Source organism: Gopherus evgoodei, chromosome 5 (genome assembly GCF_007399415.2).
Source record: "Gopherus evgoodei ecotype Sinaloan lineage chromosome 5, rGopEvg1_v1.p, whole genome shotgun sequence".
Classification (NCBI taxonomy): domain Eukaryota; kingdom Metazoa; phylum Chordata; order Testudines; family Testudinidae; genus Gopherus; species Gopherus evgoodei.
In genome coordinates, this window is record NC_044326.1 from 83196517 (window position 1) to 83219689 (window position 23173).

At 42.1% G+C, this 23173-nt stretch overlaps 1 protein-coding gene across 7 annotated transcripts; it reads right to left on the minus strand.

Annotated features, from left to right (window-relative positions):
* Nucleotides 1-3833: 3833 nt before the first annotated feature.
* LOC115652490 (toll-like receptor 2 type-2) lies at nt 3834-16081 on the minus strand. Of its 7 annotated transcripts, none has more exons than XM_030564535.1 (4): nt 14846-14934; nt 11077-11222; nt 9731-9859; nt 3834-7366 (listed from the first exon to the last, which is right to left on the minus strand). In XM_030564535.1, the coding sequence occupies exons 3-4, from the start codon at nt 9827-9829 to the stop codon at nt 4973-4975; spliced, it is 2493 nt and encodes an 830-aa protein (XP_030420395.1). In that variant the 5' UTR covers nt 9830-9859; nt 11077-11222; nt 14846-14934; the 3' UTR covers nt 3834-4972. The 7 variants fall into 7 exon arrangements, with proteins under 7 accessions (XP_030420395.1, XP_030420394.1, XP_030420398.1 ...); XM_030564534.1 differs by having other exon boundaries at nt 11064-11222; XM_030564538.1 differs by lacking the exon at nt 9731-9859.
* Between the last annotated feature and the right edge of the window lie 7092 nt (nt 16082-23173).

The following is a 23173-nucleotide window of genomic DNA, read 5'->3' on the forward strand; positions in this document are numbered from 1 at the left end:
TAATTAACCTGTCTAATTCATTACCCAGGGGTATAATTGATGAAGATTTTAGCATAATAAAATTCCAGAAGGGATTAACACACGTGAATGAGAGAAGCTTCTCTAGTTACACTGGCTATGCTAAAAATATCTCTCCTCTGCTTCAGAGCGTAAGTTCATCAGCTGGAGTTACTAAAGATTTGCCCCAGTATACTTCCACAGTACCCTGCTCAGATGAAAGTTTGATCATGATTAGCTGATATGATGGAGAACATGATTTATCCTGGTCTACAGTGACTGCTTAATCATGTTCAACATTATGTTCATTAACACAATTGTTCACAACCACATGAAAACATGGTGCATTTTAGTGTATACAACGTCCAAGACTACTGCAGAGGTAAGCAGAAACTGTGTGGTAGGATTAAAGCCCATTAACCAAATTCCTCTGAATCACCCAATTCTAAACAGACTGTGACCTATAATCCAAGACCAGTACAGACAAAGTTACTGGGACATGGATACTCCAAAAAACAGGTTGGTTTCTTTTGAAAACCCAAATCATTCTAACTGTTCAAGAGTATTTTTAAAATGCTGTTTTCCTGGTGCTTCCCCATAGTAATCTGTTACAGCTGTCTGCACAGGATATCTGGAATTACTTCTAGAAAGCTTATGTGAAGCCTGAGGTGGAGTTCCCTTCAAATCCAGGTCTCTGAATTGGGTGCAAGAGCCCATTTCTTTCTATTTCTAGTCTACTTTAAAATTCTCATATCTGTTCTACAAAGGAAATTGTATGGGGAAATCCCCTCATGGATTTCCAGAGTGGAAAGATGGAACCTAAACAGGGTATCTCAAGATGTGACAAAGGTATGCTTTGAATTTAAGATGGAAGCATCACCATTTTTTTTTAATTGGGCATTAAAAAAATCCCCCTTACAAAACAAAACATTCCACTGCACACACAATTCTATCCCTGGGGAAAGGAGAGAAAGAACCAATCACATGTGATAGGTATTAGTCATGTCCCTTAATGCACTACAGATAGAATGGTGATGAGGGTGATATACAAGCCAATACAGAATAGAATATTTTTCAATCCTCAATTGTCTTTCTTACTGGTCACCATGTCACACAGAAAAGTGAAAATCTGAGTAGTCTCCTATATTAAAGAGGCTTAATGGCAGTTTCTCCCAGATAAATTAATTCTTAAACCAGAGTCTGATTTTCCTCCTACAACAAATAAAATATTTCTCCTGCATTAATTGAAGTTTCCAAGTCTCATTCAGTCCTAAATCTTCAAACAAATTGGAATAATGACATCAGATGTTAACTGTGCTCAGGGCTATTCAAGTCAGAACTGCCTTAAAGGAAATACTGCTTATTGCATCAATGGTTCACTAGCAGGGCTGGATTAATGCAGGGGCTGCAGGGGCTGCAGTCCAGGACCCTGGGCTAAGGGGCGGCCCAGTACAGCAGGACTCAGGCAGTCTGCCTGCATGACGGGGTGGCCCCATGCTGCTCCCAGAAGCAGCCGGCTCCTGGCACATCTCTGCAGCCCCAGGCGGAAGTGGGGGAGGCAGCTCCATGCACGGCCCCTGCTCTCAGCACCATTCCCAGCTAATAGGAGCTGCAGGGGTGATGCTTGCAGGCATGGGCAGTGCACAGAGACACGATGTCCCCCTCCCACCAGGGGGGCACAGAGATATGCCAGCAGCCGTCCGCTTCCGGGAGTGGCATGGGGCCACAACATGCAGCCTGCCTGAGCCCTGCTGCACCACCAGCCAGGAGCCACCTGTGGTCAGTGCCTTCCGGCTGGAGCCTGCACCTTGCAACCCTCCTGCAGCCCAACTCCCTGCCCCAGGTCAGAATCCCCCTCCTGCACCTAAAACTCCCTCGCAGAGCCCACACCCCTCACCCGCTCCTACATCCCAACACACTGCCACAGCCTGGAGCTCCCTCCTGCACCCAAACTCCCTCCCAGAAAGAAACTAACAACAGCTGTTCTAAGGTAAGAAGTAGGCTATTTTGAATTACCTTAACTATATTCTACATGTTTTTAAGACTGAAATGTAACCACAGAATGGCTTTAAGTTTAGTATAGCGTTAGTAGCCTCAATGCTATAATTGTGATCATTTTATTTTAAATTAGGAAAAGACTTGTATATAGGGGGCCCCAGAAAATCTAATAGCCCTGGGCCCACAGGAGAGTTAACCCGGCCCCATTCACTAACTTCATGAAGACACAGAGATTCTAAAGACATGATCACAGTAGTGTAGTAACTTAGAAAGACTTTGTTTTATTTGTTAACCAAACACTGTCGGAGTTGATTTATTTTTCCTTTCCTGTATTCTTAAAATGCAGTGTCACCAGTTGTCTCTCACTTCCATCCAATGAAACAAAGATATATTTTAATATATTTATAAATTGCATAAAATACTACATTAACAGCATATTATTAAAGTTCTGAAGTCAAGCACTTAAAAGTTTAGAGATGAGTGAGTAAAGGTTGCTCGTCAAATCAGCAACTCTTCAATATTTCTTTTCTACCTCATAATTCAAGGTGACGCCTCATGCCTAATTTATTGTACACCATTTAGTCCCTGCACCGAATACAAAAATATTCATTTCCTCATAAGATTTTCCATGGTGCTTGTCATCAAGGTATTCAGTGCTTTACAAACATTAATGAATTTATCTTCAACTTCTCTGGGAGATGGCACTATTGTCCCCATTTTACAAATGGGGAACTAAGGCACAGAAAGATTATGGCCAATCTTTGCAATAATGTTTACTAATTTGAGGTGCCTCAGTTATGCAAAATAAACTACAGTGGGTGAAACTCACTTTTTACAACGTGGTGTCTACCCATGAGGTTTGCACTAGTGCCACTACATAGGTGTTGTTACATCCGTGCAAAAAATCCCACTGTAAAAAAACCTAAATCTACTATACCTATACCTTAGTGGGGTAGGTAGAAGGAAAGAAGGGTAACAATGGGGCAGCAATTGTGGAACAGATTGGCTAGGGCACATGAGAAGAGGGAGAGGAAACCTAACAAAGATGCGTACTTAACAACATCCACAAGCATTTTATCTGTTGTTTGAATATCTTAGGGTAAGCTACTAGGGACAGGGACTGTGACTTCAGTGTTTTTACAGTGCTTATAACAACAAATAATAAACACATAGAAATAATAAAGTACATAGACCATTAAAATGTACACATAGTGATCCTGTGACCTTTGAAACTGGACACATCTCAAAGTTTTCACATCAAGTATCTGACATATTTGTCAAGTTGCTTCATTCTTAAATTGCTGGGTGTGACAGTGTGCGGCCGGGGCTCGACCCTCCCTGGGGAGGAGGGGAGCCACACCGCCCCGCTACACGTCGTGAGGGCCTCTGCCCTTGGGGTTGAGCAGCCAGCAGTTCAAGCAGCTCAGGCCCTGTAGGCAGGACCGAACAGTAGCACAGTCAAAGGGGGCCCAGCCCTTGGTTTGGGCGGGCACCAAGCCCACAGTTACAATAGCTCAGGCCCTTGTGGCTCAGGGCTGAGCAGTTAGCAGTTCAGGCAGCTCGGGCCCTGTAGGCAGGACCAAGTAGTGGCACAGTCAAAGGGGGCCCAGCCCTTGGTTCGAGCGGGCACCAAACCCACAGTTACAATAGCTCAGGCCCTTGTGGCTCAGGGCTGAGCAGTTAGCAGTTCAGGCAGACTAAATGGCCTCCCTAGGCCGGAGAGGGGGAGAGTCTGCCACCCGGGTATGGGTGGCAGGGGGAACACAGGCCCGCCCACTCCACTGCATTCCAGCCCGGGGCCCTAGCAGCAGCAACGATGTGCTGCAGTCAGTGGGGATCCTGGCCGAAACACACTGACATGGGTTCCGGCATACTTGCAGTCTGACTGGGGTCAGCTGCCCCCGGGTTGCTTCCTATCTCCCCTTCGGGTCCTACCTGATCATTCCCTGGAAGCTTAGTAGCATGGGCTCCTCCCAGCCAGGGCTGGGCAGCAGATCCGGTAGTACCTCTGGAAAGTCCGGCCAGGCCTGGTCCAGGGGTTCCTCAGGGTAGTAGCAGGGACGAGGCAGCCCTGGCAGCCCCTCGTCGTAGCGGGCACGGGGCAGCTCCGGCAGCTCCTCGGCATAGCGGGGAGGTCTGGCCAATCGGGCAACGGCCCTGGGCCTCTGAAGCTTCCCAGTCAGGAGCACCCTCTAGCAGGTCCGCTCCCAACGGCGGCAGGGCTCCAACTGAGGGCTGAGGGCCGGCTTTTATACTTCCGGGTCGCCTCCTGACCCTCTGAGGGGCGGGACTACCACCCAGTGGCCCCGCCCCTTTAGGTGTCTGACGGGGCTCGACCCTCCCTGGGGAGGAGGGGAGCCACACCGCCTTGCTACACTGGGCCATAAAAAATCCTGGTGTAAATCCACTGATTCCCCTGGAGTTACATATTTAATCTATTCTCTTTGAAAGGTATTACCTGTGGGAGGATCTGGCTTCAGAGATCTTATTTTTATCTAACTGGGCAATTTCTACTTTTCCACTGCATTTTTCTTGAATGACTCTAAATAGTCTGATGGTATCTAAAACAAATAAGACGATGTAATCAATGGATCCTGTGGTATGTTTCAGCATGTTGGCTCTCTTTTTTTCGAGAGAGAGAGAGACAGAGCACTGTAACTGCATTTGTTTTGGAATGGTTAAAAAGAAACTACAGAAACACACCAGCTTCAGTAGAATTTCTTCCCAAAAGCATTTTCACAGACAGGGATGCTTGGGTACTTATTAACAGAAAAGTCAGAAAACCAAAGAATCTCTAAAACAGTTGGATGTTCTCAGCTGGTATCCTTCATTTAGCAAAGCTTAAATTAGTTTAGTGTGCAGTCAAGTCAAGCCTCCACAACACTGAAATAAAAGTCAGCATAACAAAATGTTTCTTAACAGGAAAAAGGCTTCATAAATGTCCTGCTTGGAAACATAGTGTGGCTGAGTTAGTAGTTCAGCCTAAAATGACATCATAGGATTTTAATGCTGTTTTCAAGTTATTCCAAAATATTTGTTGCTGATTTTCGTCAAGAGGCCATTCAAGGTAGGTCTTTGTGTTCATTATTTTCCTCAGTTTACAGAATCTTTTGGGAATTGTTTGCTCCTCAATGGGCTCCAAAAGGATCAAAATTGCTGCATCATTATGCTCATCAAAGAGACGAAAGTGCGAGAACTCCAGCTCATACTTGCACCACTCGCTCTGCACAAAGTGCTCTGACAGCACAAACAGAGTTTTATGACTTTTTTCAATGGAGTCAATGATGTTGTCAACGATCCACTTCCCAGGCACAAAGTCCCGTTTATGAAGGCACAGTTTAAATGGGGGGATAGCATTCTCAAGTTCCTGTACCATTAAGTTTTCAACCCATTCTGAGTCTCTTTCACTGTAGGAAACAAAAGCATCATAGCAGAAGTCGTGATTATGTGATTTCCTGGGTTTCCTTTTAGCTTGAAGCCAAGCCCAGGTCATTTTCATGTACCAGATCACATGAAGTTTGTAGCCCAGGATCACAATAAACAGGATTATCAAGACCACCAGAATGCAAATTAGGGACACGGCCAAAGTTCTGTGACATTCAAACAGCGAAAGTTGAGCAGCTTTTACCTGCTGTCCTCTCACAGAAGACGGAGAGTCACAGATGTAGTTCTCTGGCCAGTTAGCCAAGACATTAGCTATTCCCTCCTGATATTGAATGAAGGAGAGAAATTCACAAGAGCAGATGAAATTATTGTCACCTGCATCCAGTGTCTCCATTTTCCTAAATGATCCAAATTCTTCCTTAAAGAAACTGGTTAATTTGTTTCTGCTGATTCTCAGGGCTACTAAGTTAGGAATAAATGGAGCATCTGGCAAGGTCTTTAATTTGTTTTTTGCAATGTAGAGCTCTTTAAGATGTGGCAGCTTTAATCTAAAATCATTGAGAATATTACTACTAACATCCAAAACTTCAAGAGTTTGAGGAATGCACGTTGTTAATTTGGGTATTTGAGTGCCTGAGATATTTAAATATTTCAGGTTTTCTGGCCATTGACATAATTCCGGAATCTCACCAAAATTGTTTCGGCTAATATCTAGGTGAGTAAGGTGTTTTAGATGAGATAGACTTCGCCCCGTCATTTCTAAATCACCCAATGTATTTTGACTTAAATTGAAAGTTTGCAGCAAGGGCCATGCACCCTTACAGGATGAATGTTCCAAATTTGGATCTGCAAGCAAATTTTCACTGAGATCAAGATAAAGGAGTGAGGAAAAATGTCTTGAAATGCTGCAAGGCACCAAGAACACATTGGTATTTACAACTGTGGTTTTGGTAATGTTACCTAGAAGATTTTCCACACCATGAAGATCTGAAAACAAATAAAATTGCTCTATAGCTAATTTCTGTACTGTGATTACTTCAATGGCACTTTCTCTGTTTACTTCAATTTGCCCATGCCATTTTCCAGTTCCCCGTAGTACAGAATCGTCCACTTGCAGCTCCAAAAATTGTTTAGCTTGCACCAAGATGTTTAATACTCTGATAACACTTTCATCTGTAAACAAAACATTTTTTAACACAAGTTTCCTCATGATAGAATGACTCATTGGCTCGAGTAATGAAGATTCATTAGCTGTATTGAAGGCTATATTTCTCAGTTCTATACATATTGCAGAATTTATAAGATCCTCCAATATCACCGATAACACCTGAACATCATTTATGTTTATGATGATATGATTTATGCTGTTAACTGTTGCCAAACTCCCTGACTCGTATTTCCTGAGCCTTTGACCATCAATCTCAAGTTGCTCAAGAACTACAATGCCATCAAAGTCTTGCTTCTGTATAGCAGAGAAGGAATTGTTATTCCCCAGGTGCAGATATCTCAAATTTTTGAGATTAGAAAACAAGGGATTCTCCCCCAGTGTTATATATAAATTACCCTGTATGTTTAGTTGCTGTAAGGAAAAAAGATGTCTAAACCAAATGGGTGACAAGTGAGTCAACTTATTATTTGACAAATCCAAATGTTCCAATTTTCCAAGGAAAATAAATGAATCCTTATCTATTGTCCTAACTTGATTGGATTGTAACAGCAGCACTCTCAGATTCACACCCAGCTTCAGATCATTTTCTCTGACATGTTCTATGCTGTTGTAGGACAGATTTAGCCCCGTGACATCAGTTGTTAGTCCTGAAGGAATGGTGCTCAAATCCATTGAAGAACAGTCACAGAAATGTGTGGCATCACATGAAGGACACACCTGCGTCGTAGCTTTCTCTTCAGAGCGATTTGCACTTATGACCATATAGAAGATCCATACTTGCCAAATCTGCTTAGTGTTTGGTTTTCTTTGGTTCAACATCTTAAGAGAGAGAGAGAGAAAGAGCGAAATTAATATAAGGGAATTGAAATCCAGCGTAAGTTTAGTTATGAAGGAATTCACATTCTGATTTTTTTCTTGTAGTGATTTCTTGTTGGATTTTTTTCTCCCATTCTGTCTGCTTTATTTTGGAAGTATGAGAAGTTTTTGAAGTGAATTCATATTAGAAATTAAATATTCATAAAATTCACAGGTGACAGACCTGGTCCAATTTTTTAACAGACATACCTCTGGATGTTTGAAAATTCTGATTTAAGTCAGGGAGAGATTTTAATAGCCTTTAACTTGGTTAGAAGTTTTAACATTATCAAACTATGCTAATGGTATATTCCCAGAATTCTGAGACCCCCTCCCCCTTCATTAACTATAAGGTGCAACTACAAAAAGAATAAGTGCTTATATGTATATCATGAAACTATATATATGCTTGTCTCCCCAGTGTCTGCCTCTCTTTTTGTACAACACCTAACACAATGGGACCCTGCTGTTGCCCAGAATGTTTAGTGTAACAGTATAAATAATAAAGGAAAGGATAAAACATCTGACACTCCCTGTAAATTCTGCAAAAGGCAGTTTAGTTTATTTTTTGAAGTTAGAGTCTGATATCCAAACCAACAAGTTCTTTCTGCATGTACACAATATAAGTAAAAGTAATACATTGCAATGCTAAGCATTACATTCCCCCTGGCAGAACAGCACTGGTTTTAATTCACACAGGATCTGATCCTGTTACTATTGAAGTCATTTGCCCTTGACTTCAATGGAAGTAAAAACAGGCCCACAGTTGTTAAAGTTCACAAAAATCTCTTATAGGAATTCTGGGTAGCCAGAGATGAAGTACTTATCTTTCTTACTGAGGCTTACAGCTTCGGTGCCAGTGTTTTGTATTGGTCTCATGCATTAGGATCCATGGAGTCTTCTCATGGCAACAGGAGCTGGAAATCTTTTGGCTGATAAACAATGGAAGGACGCTGGTCTGATGCTATGCCAGCTCTCAGGCTGGCAAACACTTTGATCTGTCCTGCATAGTGAAAGCTTCACGCTATCAAATTTCCAAATGTTCCTTAACTCTCTCAGTCCCATAAACTTCAAGTAACTGTTGCACTCACTCTACAAATTCTTTTTGCTTTTGGAATGAGTAGGATTGTTCAGTATTCCCACTGCACCATCCTTTATAGTTAAACTTCTGCCACATTTATTTCTGTGCTAGAAAACAGATACAGAAGTTACTGTTTATTCTTGAAGTATCTTCTTTCTATGCTGCAATTCAGCAGTAGGTCTCTTTTCTTTTGCTAGGTCAGCTGTCTTTGGTGCAATCACTGACGCAATGCTTTTGTGCAAATTTTTCTTTCACAATCAGTGACTGCAGAACTGACGGGAATAATAGTTTCAATACTTTTCTATTCCCATTCTTTCAATTTATATTATATTATATTTATAATAAAAATCTATATTTATTATTTTTGGATTAGGAGTTGAGTAATTTTTGTCTTAGTTTACTCTATTGAGAATGGAGCATCTCAGTTCACATGAGGTATTTTTTTATATAGGTCCCTCTGAGCTGAACTGTTCTGTTCTATAAACCACTGTTTATATATAGACTATTTTACTGGGTCAAGTTTTTTAGTCTGTGGGAAAAAAAGAGTTTTTTCATTTCCCAAGACACTGTATTCAAAGACATTATCTGAAGTGGACTTTTATTATCAACAAAGATTAAGTTAATAGGCAACAGTTCTGAAAATTGGATCAAGATTCTGTATCCAAGACATAGAATTTTAATGAAAAGGAATTTCAAGTTCTCACTGAAAAGGTGCACCTAATTAAAAGTCAGCATGGAATTTGTACTAGGAAAAAGGAAATTGTAAATTTTGCATTCCTGCCACTTCTAAAGGAGAGAATGGACTAAAAGTGTTTGTGCCTCACCACACTTCCTGACCAAAAAGATGTTACACAGCTGCATAAGTGAAAAAGGTACAAGTGTTTTGGTTTTTTTACCAGACCTGAAAGAAGAATCTTTTGGATTTTAAGCACCAAACTTGTAAAATATGATTTGCATTTTTCAGTGCACAACTTCGCATGTACACTTTTCCAGGTCAACAATCTATGAGTATATGTGATAAAATTTTACATATTTGGAAAAAATGAGGTTCATGCACTAAAATTCCTATCACCTGTTTGTGCATGTGGCAGAATGTGTGTGCAAATATTTGTGCTCCCAAGGTTGCGCAAACAGAAGAAGCCTGGCTGAGCCTTTTCATGCAGTTTGATCCTAATATGTTAAAATTAATAATTGATACCAACATGGTAGCTTAGACATTTTCCAAAAATGATTTAAAAGTATTATACCTGCTTAAATTCCCAGCTGATCACATTTTGTTCATACTTAAAGCATTTTTGCTGTGTGAAACTGATTATATATGGGAAACAAGGAAGCTGGTTTTTCATGAAGTTCTGTCATATGCATACAGCAACAAGCTAGGAAAAAAATAGAGATTTCCTCCTCTAATTCCTTTCAATTGTAGCAATGTTGGATAAAATATTTTTAGACAGACAATAAAAACAATGCAGGATTACTAGGATTTTTTTTTCACCCTTTAATAGCTTTTTTGTAATCAAGAGGAAAACTGCTTATCATAGCTAAAATAAAGTTTGTAAAGCCCTTTGAAAATGAAAACATATGAGATAAGCATTGTATTTACTACTTAATACTTTTGCTGTTGTTTTGTTTTTCAGATTATTCACCACTCTTTCAATAAATACATTTGTGTATCATCTGGAATTGGCGTGATCTGTATCAGGGCATTTAATGAAATATTGACTCTCTCCTGACATCCAGGACCAGTCCACTATCTAATAACACATCTGACATCCAGGACCAGCCCACTATCTAATAACACATCTGTGTTACACATAGCAGTCATACTCCCTCAATCAGGAGGGCGAAAATAAGTTACATCTGTGCTTCTGACTTCTTCTCCAACCCACTGACATTATCTCAATCTTGTTTGGATTAAGTTGCACCCAACTAGCCTTTATCCAAACACCACATTTGTACAGACAACGGATTATTGGTTCCATTGTTCCAGCTGAGGCAGAGGTGATGGAGATGTGCAGCAGGATGTCATCAACATTCTGAATGTCTAGCAGTCCATGTTTCCTCATCAACATACTCTTCAGCCTCATATACGAGTTGAGCAGAAAGGTTGCTAGGATAGAAACTATGGGATCAAGACAGTACTCTTGGGGCATAAGAACAATGGTCCAGAATTGTCTTTTGGGTTCTCTCTAAAAGATCAGAATGGAGTCACTCAAGAACAGCTGCATTCACCCTAACTAAGGTCTACAAGTGAGTCAATTCAATGCAAGAAACTGCTGACAGATCTAGAGAATCAACAAACTCTTTATTTTCATCCATCAGTAGGCAGAAATCAAGCAAACACAACCAGCATTTCTATTTCATTCCTATAGCCCAATCAACAGAGGTCAAAGAAATCTCAAGGACTCAGACAAAAGCCACAATTGACCTGCCACAACCTCCTTGGTAACTTTTCCTAAAGACAGAGATTGAATTCTGGTCAATTGATTAGACAGATTGTCAATATCTAGAGTTGGCTTCTTGGAGATTGGTCCAAAGGGCATCTTTTGGAACCATCTAGCTTTAATAAAGAAACATACTCACTCTGAATGCGTACTTTTGAAAAGGAGCAAAATACTTCCTCTAATTTCTATCCAGAAGAGGCTGATGTTTAGTATTCATCAAAACACATATGCCAGTATGTCCAGTAAGTGTATGTTCCCTTTAGTCTGAAGCGATGCTCTTTCTTCCTCTTTTGTAAAGCTTTAAAAAAAAGGGGGGGAGGGTACATTATATTTCTTCTTTTCAGCATAAAGAAGAGCGCAAAAATAAATCCAGCCTCCACTTGTGAAACCCTAGCTTTTCCTAGCATTTACAAGCTACAAATCATTGCACATACGGCAATTTTTTCAGCAGGGAGTGAGCAGAAATACAGAAATGCAAGATAGCAAGATGTGTGGCGATATTTTGGGGGTTTTGGCTGTATTACATGTCACATACGTGAGTGCCCAACTTTCTTTCTTCTTGCTCACTGTGGGCCCTGGCCTACCACCCATGTGCAGACTGAGTAGCATTTATTCTTAAATTGGCTCGCTGCAGCAATAGGGACTAGTCATGTACGTGCTGCACAGCATGAGCAATATCACTAACTTTCATCATTCTATCATGATACTTGTGATATTGATTATTTTTCTGAAAGCCCTAGCTCCTGGAATCATTTGAATACATAAGAATCTCAGCTTGTTGTTTTTTTTTGTTTTTTTTTTTAATAATTAAAGAGTAAGTTTCTAGGTCTCAGCATTGTGTAGTAAAACATTACCCCTAAAGGTCCAAAACACAGAAGGCAAATTAAAAGTATCCAATATTTATTTGTCTTAAAAATAATGAGATGTTAAAATCTCTCTCATGATTTTTTGGAGACAGAATACTGAAGTAAATGGACCACTGGGGTCTGATCCGGTATGGCTAAATCTATGTTTCTATGCAGGACACATCTCCAAGGAAACAGACATGAAGGTTTAAAAAAAAATAAATCAACACTGTTAGGCTATATAGCCCAAAATTGGTTTGCCCACCATAATTAATGATGCTGCACCATCAGCTAGGTCTCTGCTGTCTCTGCATTCTGCTGCTGCCCTTTATGTTTTTAGGCCAGATATACACAAAAAAATTGGGTTGATCCAGCTACTTCACTCAGGGGTGTGAAAAAATCACATTCCTGAGCAACATAGTTAACCTGACCTAACCCCTGTTGTAGATAGTGTTATAATTCTTCTGACAACCTAGCTATCACCTCTCAGGGAGGTGGATTGACTACAGAGACAGGAGAACCCCTCCCATTCCTATAGTAAGTGTCTATAAAGAAATGCTACAGCTGCAGCACTGAAGCTGTGCTGCTGTAGTGGTTTAAGTGTAGACGTAGCCTCAGGTTTATTTCCTCTTTCCACTTCTCTCTCTCTCCCTCCCTCCTTTTATCCTAGCCAGACATTCCTTTCAAATACTATTTGTCACTAGCCAAACAGCATAGAATACCATACAGGAGTCCCATTATCCCTCTCTGAACTCACTCTGAGCAGCGTGGTTACGTTAAAAGAGACACTGCACTGCTTCTGTCTTTCAGATCTCCAGCAACAACATATTCTACTCTGGTTTCCAGACCCTTATGGAATTTTGTCTCTGCTGGAGAAATTGTCATTGATGCAATGCTGAGGTGCCTTGATATAAGGCATCCCAACTATATCTTTATGTGGTAATTACACTAGAACAGAGGTTCTCAAACTGTGGTCCATGGACCACCAGTGGTCTGTGAGCTCCATTCAGGTGGTCCGCAGATAGTTCCCTCTAAGGTGCATGCCTGGGCAGCAGCACACAAGAGAATGAAAGGCCACCCACCTAATTACTGCAACTGTGCAGACATGGCTCCACTAATTAGGTGCTTGGACCCTGGGCAATAGGGGGTAGGTGGGAAGGGGCAGTGGAGTGAGAAGAGGGTGTGGGAGGAATTTAGGATGTGCAGGGCTGCGGGGCCAGAGAAAGAAGCGACTTTCCCCAGCTCCAGAGCTGCAGCTGCCAGGGAGAGACCCCCCTCCTTCCCAGCTCCAGCTTGGGGGCTGCCACAGCAGGGGGGAGAGGGCATATCCATCGCATTAGAAGGTAAGACTACTGAAATTAAAATATAAGTTGTGTGCTTTTATTTGTAGAACAAAAAAACATTTTTTACACATATAGCGCTTTTATCCAAAGTGCTTTACAATAGTTAGCTAACAGTACAAACAACATTTGGAAAGACCATTAAGTGGCCAACTGAGACCTCAGCAATTTTCAAGCAGTCCACAAAAAGAAAAGTTTGAGAATCACTGCACTAGAGCCATGTGGCTGCAGAAAGGTTGCCAACCCTCCAGGATAGTCCTGGAGTTTCCAGGAATTAAAGATGAATTTTTAATAAAAGATTATGTCATGTGAGGAAACCTCCAGGAATACATCCAGCCAAAATTGGCAACTCTAGCTGCAGGGCCAGAGAAAAGTAATCTGGAACTCTAGGCACACCACTGAACACTTAGACTCTGCCCTGGCCCTCGCCCCCAATGTGGTGACAGGGTCCACTCGAGCCACCTGTTGGACTATGAGTTTTCTCAGGGCAGAGGGGCCTACTTCCCCCCCCATCCTGGATCTCTTCCTTTTCTTGGCTGGACACCAGCCTCCACCCACCTGAGCAATGAACTTGGGGGGGTGGGGAAGGTGGTACAAGAATTTTCCACTGCCACCACACTAGCAGAGGGTCCTACCAGGTGGGGGCCACCAACACCACCAGACATGAGCCAAGATGGGATGGCAGCAGTAAGGGCAGTCCTTCTGTCTCTTTCTCTATCCCCTCCTTCCTTCAGTCTATTGCTTCATCATTCCCTTTCCTTCGTTCCTTCTTGTCATAAACATACAGATACGAGTTAATGCCTCTTTTACCTGTAAAGGGTTAAGAAGCTCACATAACCTAGCTGACACCTGACCAGAAGGACCAATAAGGGGACAAGATACTTTAAAATCTGGAAGGGGGAAAAAAGTCTTTTGTCTGGGCTGTGTGTGCGCTTTTGTCGGACTCAGAGAAAGAAGGAGCCATCCCATTCCTATAGGGTAGTGAGTATTTAGAGAAGGAATGTATTAGATTACTTTTATTTTCTATTTGTGATTTCTTTTGCAAAACAGAGGGAGGATAAAATTGGGTTCTTTGTGTAACTTTAAAATTTTCCCCAGAGGGAAGCCCTCTGTGTTTTGAATCTGTTTGTCTGTGAGATTATCTTGAGCTCTAATCTTGCAGAGGTATTCCTTTCACTCTTTTCTTTAATTAAAATTCGTCTTTTAAGAACCTGATTGATTTTCCATTGTTTTAAGATCCAAGGATTTTGGGTCTGTGTTCACCAGGACTGACTGATGAGGGTATACTCTCAAGCCTACCCAGGAAAGGGGGTATAAGGATTAAGGGGGGAGGAATTAATCTCAAATCTGCCCAGGAAAGTGGGGGAGAGGTAGGGGCTTGGGAAATATTTGGGGAAAGGCAGAGTTCCAAGGCAGTCCTTTTGTCTCTTTCTCTATCCCCTCCTTCCTTCAGTCTATTGCTTCATCATTCCCTTTCCTCCGTTCCTTCTACACTCTGCATTCATTATTGCTTCCATTGCACCACTCACTCTGGTGAGAGAGATTGAGAGAGAGAGTGAAAGGGTCAGAGGTGAGAGAAAGTGGTAGAGAGGAGGGCAGACAGACCAGAGTAGGCCCTTCAGCCCAAATGAAAGGTAGGAATAGCTGGAGTCTCTCTCTATCCCTGGTGAGCTTGGAGCAGCAGCAGGAAATACCCCCATACCTTGGAAGCAACAGAAATAGGCAGCTGTACTTACCCCACCAGCCTGGATATATCTGCCTGGGAGCGTGGGTGCAGGGACCAGGGGTAGCACTCTAGGCCAGGGAATGCTGCGCATTTCTCTCCTCCTGCCACGCTCAGAGACTTCTGGCAGGAATTCTCCAGCAAAGCAGGTTTCAGAATCAACAATTCACAGACCTGGCTGTTCACACCCCTCAAAGCTATTTTTTTTCCTCGGTCTCTGCAAACACCACTCCAACTGCTGCTCTTGCATCACATTTCCAAGCTTTTCTTCACAGCCAATAGAGCTAGAAACAGCATATTTATTTAAATTTTTATTTAGCATGTTCATAGTAGTCTAGTATCTTCAGTGGCATGATGAAGTTCTTCTAGGCCACCGCTGAACCTAGTCAGCAGGCATTCATCGACAACGTGCGTCATCGTCTGTGTTGTGCCACAGCTGCACAAAGGGCTGTCACAAAGGCTCCAGCGATACTGGTTGGCTGCAAAGAGACCTGGCCCAGTCCAGAACCTGTTCCACAGCCAGACAAATTGTGGGGTCGGCGACGAGGGACCGGTTGGGGATTCCTCTCACCAGAGTGTTTCTGCCCTAACATCCTGGCATGGCGGATGAAACCATAATGGCTGACGTGACAGCAAACATACAGCTGGTGGTTTAAAAAGGTAATTGTGCAGCGGCAGGCTTGAGTTGGCGTGTACTTTCTCCAGTCACTTGCCAGTGGCAATCTCTTGTCTGATATGAGGAGCAGCAATATTGCTCAGAACTGGGAGCCATGGGAGTGGAGTCGGATGCAGGTTGCTGGAGATGATATGCATGGCAGCATGTAACTGTGTATCCACCACTTTGGTGTGTGACAATCGGCTCCATACTGGTGCACAGTACTCCGCCACTGAATACAGGGTGGCAAGAGCTGACATCCGCAGAGTTGGAGCACAAGCTCCCCATGACGAACCTGCAGTTTGCTAAGAAGATTGTTGCACATTGTAACAAAAATAATTAATTTTCAATTTGTTTTTGTTCCCCAGTCTCCACTCTGATTCAGAAATCGTTTCTCAACAGCTGAACATTCCACAGTCTCTGATAAGCAGAGATGAAATTTTAAATGCAGAGGAACAGATTCCACCATTTCTCTTCTTGGGGTTCCTGGATTGGCCCCTTCTTTCAGAGGAGAGCACAAAGCCACGTGAGCAGCAGCAAACTCAACAGTCAGCTATTCTTGCTTTCTGTGCCAGGAACCAGGAAAATGTTTTCCAGCCACTTACTGAAACATTCTGTTTGAAAGAACAGGCAGCTCAACAGCTGCCTTTACACAGGAGAGACTGCGTAGGTGTTTTGCATGCTACAGTCCCACATTTTCTCATGATAGTTACCCCTTTGATAACCTCTGGGGAAAAAAATCACCTAATTCTGAAGTGATTATCTCTCGGGGGGGTGGTTCAAAACTTTTAATTTGAAGTCCTATGGAAAAGTTAATTGATAAAAAGCAAATACTCCAAGGCTCTGGTAAAAAAAAGTTAAACTCAGTTTTCTTCCTATTGTATATTCTAACAGGTAGGATGGAATTGGTTTGTTTGTGACATAAATGCTAGGAATTGTGATTTGCTAAAATGGCTATATAACAGTTCCCAATAATCAAATATGATAACAGAATTTGGTACCCCTTTTCAGGTACAGTATGGCACAAAACTATCACAGAATACCAAATACATACAAATGACTATCAACTTAAAATTAAACCATTCCAGGAAATTGAACAACAACCTACTTTTAGCATTCCAGATTGTTTCACAGGCTCTCACATAATTTCGCTCCAGTCAGCTACACTGAATGAGTATCTCAGCACCTGATAAACATTGGAGGTACAGCATAAGCAAAGGCACTCCCATTTTTATAGGAAAGTGCAGAGAGCAACCATTCCTAGCCCACTGCAAGGAATAATGCAAAATACCAAACAGCTTGCCCCCTTTCTGTAGATAAAATGCACAATTGTTATGGTCAAATCACCATCACTTCCTTTGAACTGAGATCCAGGCTTTCTTCTTACCTGTGGAATCTATTTCTATAACCTGCCTTCAGTGAGTATGGACCCATTGAAATAAGTGGGCGATATTTGGGGCAAAATAACTGAGAAAGTAGTAACTACCAAGATCCAACAACATGTGACATTAGCCAACATACTGGATGCCTCACAAATCAGGATTCAGAGCAGGGCATAGCACAGAGATTGCTCTAGGGACACCAAAAGGTGAGCTCCTTATGTTGATGGACACAGGTAAGATCTCCATGCTTATCCTGCTAGAACCCATCTGCCAACTTTGACACAGTAGACCACAAGGTATCTACATGGCATAGCAGGAGTAGAAGGCCTAGCACTACAGTGGCTCCAGTCATTCCCCTTCAGCACAAGTTAGAGAGTGGGGATGGGTAGCTGCTCCTCCTCTCTGAAAGATCTCACTTACTGGGTCCCACAGGGATCCATACAATCCCTTCCCCTTTAATATCTACATGAGATCATTGGTAGAGGTAACATGCCATGGGTTTGGCTGCCAACACTATGCTGATGATGTTCAACTATATATCTCATTCTTAACTGATGCAACCACTGCTACTGCTGACATGTCAGAATTCCCACAGGAAATTAGCTCTTTGATGAATAGCAACTGGCTCAAGATGAATCCTGATACTGGTCACAAAGGAGAAATGCTTTAAAGACTTGGCCAAGACATCATCACCACCTTCTTATAGCCTCCATTCATCCATGTGGTGTGAAGCCGTGGGGTCCTGTTCGACTCTTCGGTAAGCTTGGATGACCAGGTAGCATCAATTTGCAAAAATACCTTCTTTCACCTTGAACTCTCCAGGAAACTTCATCTCTTCCTCCTGGACAAGGCCATGGACATAATGATCCATGTGTTTGTCACCTCCATGCTGGATTACTACAACTCATTTTGTCTGAAGCTGAATGTGAAGACAATGCACAGGTTCCAGCTGGCACACAATGCTCCTGCCCACCTTCTGGAGGAGATCAGGTGAATCCAGAGTCTGACCACCTTTAGGAAATGGTACAAAACCTTCTCTTTGAATTGTGAGTGTCACTTATGATGGAAAGACTTTCTCAAACACCCGTTACATCCCCAACCCCTCGCAACTCCTTCTCCAAACAACAACAACAAAAACCCTACCCCACACAGAGTTCTAACCCCATAAAGTAAGCAGTGCCAATGACTCCATGAAATCCACTAAGGACTTTGCTGTTGGTATTGATTTTACAGGGAAGGCACTCAAATTCTACAGTGATGGGTGGCAATATTATTGATACATGGCTCTTGGACACTTCCTTTGTCCTCCTGGGTATCCTGGTTTACATAGAACCTGTGGCTGATTAAGCAAAAGGGGAGAACCGGAGAGAACTGGTGGTGGTGGGCAATCCCTACTGAGTCAGATTGACTATAACAATGGAGATTGCAATCTCTTTATCATGAAAGTTGAACGTGCAAATGTAGAATTATGTACAAAAAAACTGCATTCAAAAATAAAACAATGTAAAATTTTAGAGTCTGCAAGTCCACTCAGTCCTACTTCTTGTTCTGCCAATCGCTCAGATAAACAAGTTTGTTTACATTTGCAGGAGATAATGTTGCCTGCTTCTTGTTTACAATGTCACCTGAAAGTGATAACAAGCATTCTTGTGGCACTGTTGTAGCCGGCGTCGCAAGCTATTTACATGCCAGATGTGCTAAAGATTCATATGTCCCTTCCTGCTTCAACCATTATTCCAGGGGACATGCGTCCATGCTGATGATGGGTTCTACTCAACAACAATCCAAAGCAGTGCGGTCCAATGCATGTTCATTTTCATTATCTGAGTCAGATGCCACCAGCAGAAGGCTGAGTTTCTATTTTTGTTGTTCGGGTTCTGTGATGTCTGCGTTGGAGTGTTGCTCTTTTAAGACTTCTGAAAGCGTGCTCCACACCTTGTCCCTCTCAAATTTGGAAGGCACTTTAGATTCTTAAAACCTTGGGCTGAGTGTTGTAGCTATTTTTAGAAATCTCACATTGGTACCTGCTTTGCGTTTTGTCAAATCTGCAGTGAAAGTGTTCTTAAAATGAACAACATGTGCTGGATCATCATCAGAGACTGCTATAATATGAAATATATGGCAAAACGTGGGTAAAACAGAGCAAAGGACATACAATTCTCCCCCTAAGGAGTTCAGTCACAAATTTAATTAACACTTTTTTTTTTAAATGAGCATCATCAGCATGTCCTCTGGAATGGTGGCCAAAGCATGAAGGGGCATATGGATGTTTAGCATATCTAGCATGTAAATCAGACATGCCACACCCTCAAATAAAAACAAACAGAAATTTAGCTTGTTTTTGGCTTAATTAGCTTGAGAGTTGCTTGTTGTTTCTTTTTTTATTATTATTTTTTGATCAGCTCCCAGCAAGCAGGGGCAAGTGGCAAGCAAAGTGGAGAGAGAGTCAGGGTGCACAATGGGCCCACCACAGTCCTAGACTGCATGTCGGGAGGATCTAGTCACATAGGGTGTTGGGTTCTTAGGGATTGGCTTGTTTTGAAGTGGGCTTAGCTTGATTTTTGGCTTATTGTGAAAGTCGGGATGCTTATTTACCATGGGAAAGTTGGCAACTGTAACGTAACTACCTTGCAATGACAGCTACAAAAGCAGCCTGTTCTCACTTTCTGGTGACATTGTAAATAAGAAGAGGGCAGTATTATCCCCTGTAAGTGTAAACAAACTTGTTTGTCTTAGCGATTGGCTGAACAAGAAGTAGGACTGAGTGGACTTGTAGGCTCTGAAGTTTTACATTGTTTTGTTTTTGAGTGCAGTTCTGTAACAAAATAAATCTACATTTGTAAGTTGCATTTTCACAACAAAGATTGCACTACAGTACTTGTATGAGGTGAATTGAAAAATACTTTCCTTTATCATTTTTACAGTGCAAATATTTGTAATAAAAATATACACTTTGATTTCAATTACAACATAGTATAGAATATATATGAAAATGTAGAAAAACATCCAAAATATTTAATAAATTTCAATTGGTATTCTATTGTTTAACAGTGCAATTAAAACTACGATTAATCATGATTAAATTTTTAATCGTGATTAATTTTTTTGTTAATCGCATGAGTTAACTGCAATTAATTGACATCCCTAATGGGAATGAGTGTGTATATGAATGTTTGCACAGCAATATGCCAAGCTTCCTTACAGCTGCATACACATAAAAGTGGTAGAAAATCACCTTGAGCCCAGATTTTCAGAAAGTATTTAGGCACCTCATGCCCATTGATTTTACTATTTCCCACGGTTAACACATTGAAAGGGAAGGGATAGGCCATGTCTGTACAAGCTGCTGACTTTTGTGTAGCTTGGCATTTCTCATCAATTTAATTTATTTTGGCTGGCTGCGCCAGGTAAAACATAACAAATGACTGAAACCAGGAAATGCTAAAAAAAAACCTAGCTCATGCATGCAATGAATTTCTCTCTCTCACTGAGAATCACTGGTTAGACTAGATCTGACAGTCTTCACACAGGCGAAACACCCATGGAGAACTATAATTGACTATGCACATGGGTAGCAAGGAAATCAGCCACAGACCCATTCATCAGGGAATTGTTTTGTTATTTAGTAACATCTCAGATTGTGTAACCACCAGTCACACTGTCATGCCCTGTTGCTCAAACATTTGGAAGTGTTGTTCTGGTTTATATCTCATTTTTTAAACATTATATCTGCATTTTGTTTCAAAGAACGTAGTTAAAGGAATTTCTCTGCAATTTTGATTTTTATTGTTCACTGAAAAAGTGTCAAGACAGAGAAGACTCTTTGTGCACAAATGTTTGCATGTAGTGATGCTTGTACTTTGCACCTGGCACAAACACCACATTTACTGATTGATTTATTTTTCTTAATAGCTTAAATATGGCTAACATCAGCCCTGCACCTAGCTTAGTTACTCAAGATGATGGTCCAGGGGAAGGCATCCTCCCTTTGGGCAGTTTAGCACTATAGCTCCATTGCTTTAACGTTCCCGCTTCCATAAGGAGGAAGGAGTAGGATCCAACAACCCACATAGTTCTTTAATGCAGGGCAGCAGCATGGAGCTGAGCTCTGTGTCACACAGGGAGCGTGTATCTCCAGTTAGGTGCAGTACCTAAGCAGAGTTTGCTCCTAAGTCCATACTCTCCCTCCTTTAGCCTGTGTTTACAAAGGAGTATCTAGGGGGTATGTCAGCACTGCTAGGTAAACCCAGGGTTAATGAGCCTCAAGTCCATGGACAATGGGTTTGAAAACCCAGGGCTTTAGTGTCCAGATTCACTGGTGATCCTAGGTTACAAAATTTTGAGCCCAGGCCCCATGCCAGGGCTACAGTGTCCACACTGTGATGAGCAGCCCTGAGTCAAACTACCATAACCCAGGCTTCCTAGCACCCTCCTGAAATGCGGCTGCTCTAGCCTTTGTTCACAGGCATGGGTGTGCCCTATGGGAAAACTTGATCATGCAGCCCAAATGTTACATCTTGCCAAGCTGTCTTTTGGGTCTGCATGTGCCTGGAAACCAGAGGCAGCAACATGACAGAATCAGCATTTGAAGAATTTCTCTTGCTTGGGCTTCCACACTCCTGTTTCCAAAAAAGAGCAGAGTTTCTATGAGACTCTGGTGGACATTTCAGAAGCTTCTTCTGACCTCTTGAATGCATCTGACAGAGGAGGAGGACAATACAGACATGGCGGGTTCAAACTGGCTGATGATGTTCATGACTCTCAGTATAGACACTGATGCCCTTTACATAGCCCAGCGCTTCTAGATCAGGACCAAAAGCACAGACGGGGGTTGTGGGGCGGGGGTCATATCATTATGCAGACCTGGGCGGAACAGCAATGGGTCCAGAACTTCTGGAGTTCTGTGAGCAGCTTGCCCTGACCCTCCAGTGTCATGACACATGCATGAGGGTGGCCATGCAGGTTCAGAAGCAGATTGCTACTGGCTATCCTGGACTGCTACAGTTCTGATTCTAACCAGATTGGTGTTGGAAAGTCAACTGTGGAGGTTTAGGAGGCAATGAGGCATATGGCTTTCCCCAAGGTGGTGAACATAAACAATATTCCTGAAATAACTGCTGGCTTTGAGCAAATGAGATTTCCAGGCTGGGCTGGGGCCACTGATGGGACTCACGTGCCCATAGGTTGCCCTCCTCAGAGAGCAAGGAGTACATAAACCTCAAAGGTAGATGCTTGTGGACCACAGAGGCTGATTTATGCAAGCCAGTGTGGGCTGCAATGGAAAAATTCATGATGCCAAGATTTTCTGCTAACCAGAAATCTACATTCATGGACAGGCTGGGACACTATCCCCACCAAAGAACATTGTCATAAATGTAGTGACTATCCACACTGTTATTCTGGTGGACCTTGTCAATCCTGTTCTTCTTTAACTTAAGTAACCATATCCTGATCTCAGAAGGCCTGCCTAAAGAAAGTTTAATTATACTTTCAACTGCTGTAGAATAGTAGTTGAATGTTTGTTTGAGTGACTGAAATCCTGCTGGTGCTTTCTACAGACCCATTTGGATTCCAGTGTCATCAGTGCTGTCTGCACTACTGCGGCTTGCTGTGCTCTTCATATCTTTGTGAAGCCAGAGGTGAGCCATTTGCCCCCGAATGGACCTATGACACTAATGGATTGCTGAACCAGAACACTCAAGTCAGAAAGTAAACCTATCACAACTGGAGCAGAAAAGCTGCCGTACAACAGAAATCAGGGATGCTGTGTGGATTTGTAGGGGCAAAGAATAGTATGATTATGAATGTGTTTATACAGCAATGTTTACAGTAAATAAGGCACTGCCACATCACACAACAAAATGGGGGTACTGTCATTGTCTGCAGAGAATGGTGGGGCAAACTGATTGTCAAGATGCGCTGACTGCTTTATGAAATGGAGGGAACTGTGGCATATACTTGATGGATTCATGTACATGTATTGAGAAATTGTGTACAGATACAACTTACCAGTTGTGCCTTACCATGTGTTTCTCTTTGGTATTTGAAATACACATTATATGATGTGATGTAGAGATGGCAATAAATTTGCTTAATAAAATCAAAGCCCTTTATCTGTGAACATGGCTGTATTCCCCCCACAAAAACACACCCCAAACCAATATTAAGTATTGCCAGTATTGAACAGCCCAACAACAGAAATAAACCAACACTAAAACCAGTAATAAAGTGTATAAACCAAACACTGAACAGTGCAAAAAGTCCCATGAAAAAAATCCCCTAACTTTGCGTGATCCCTGGTCCC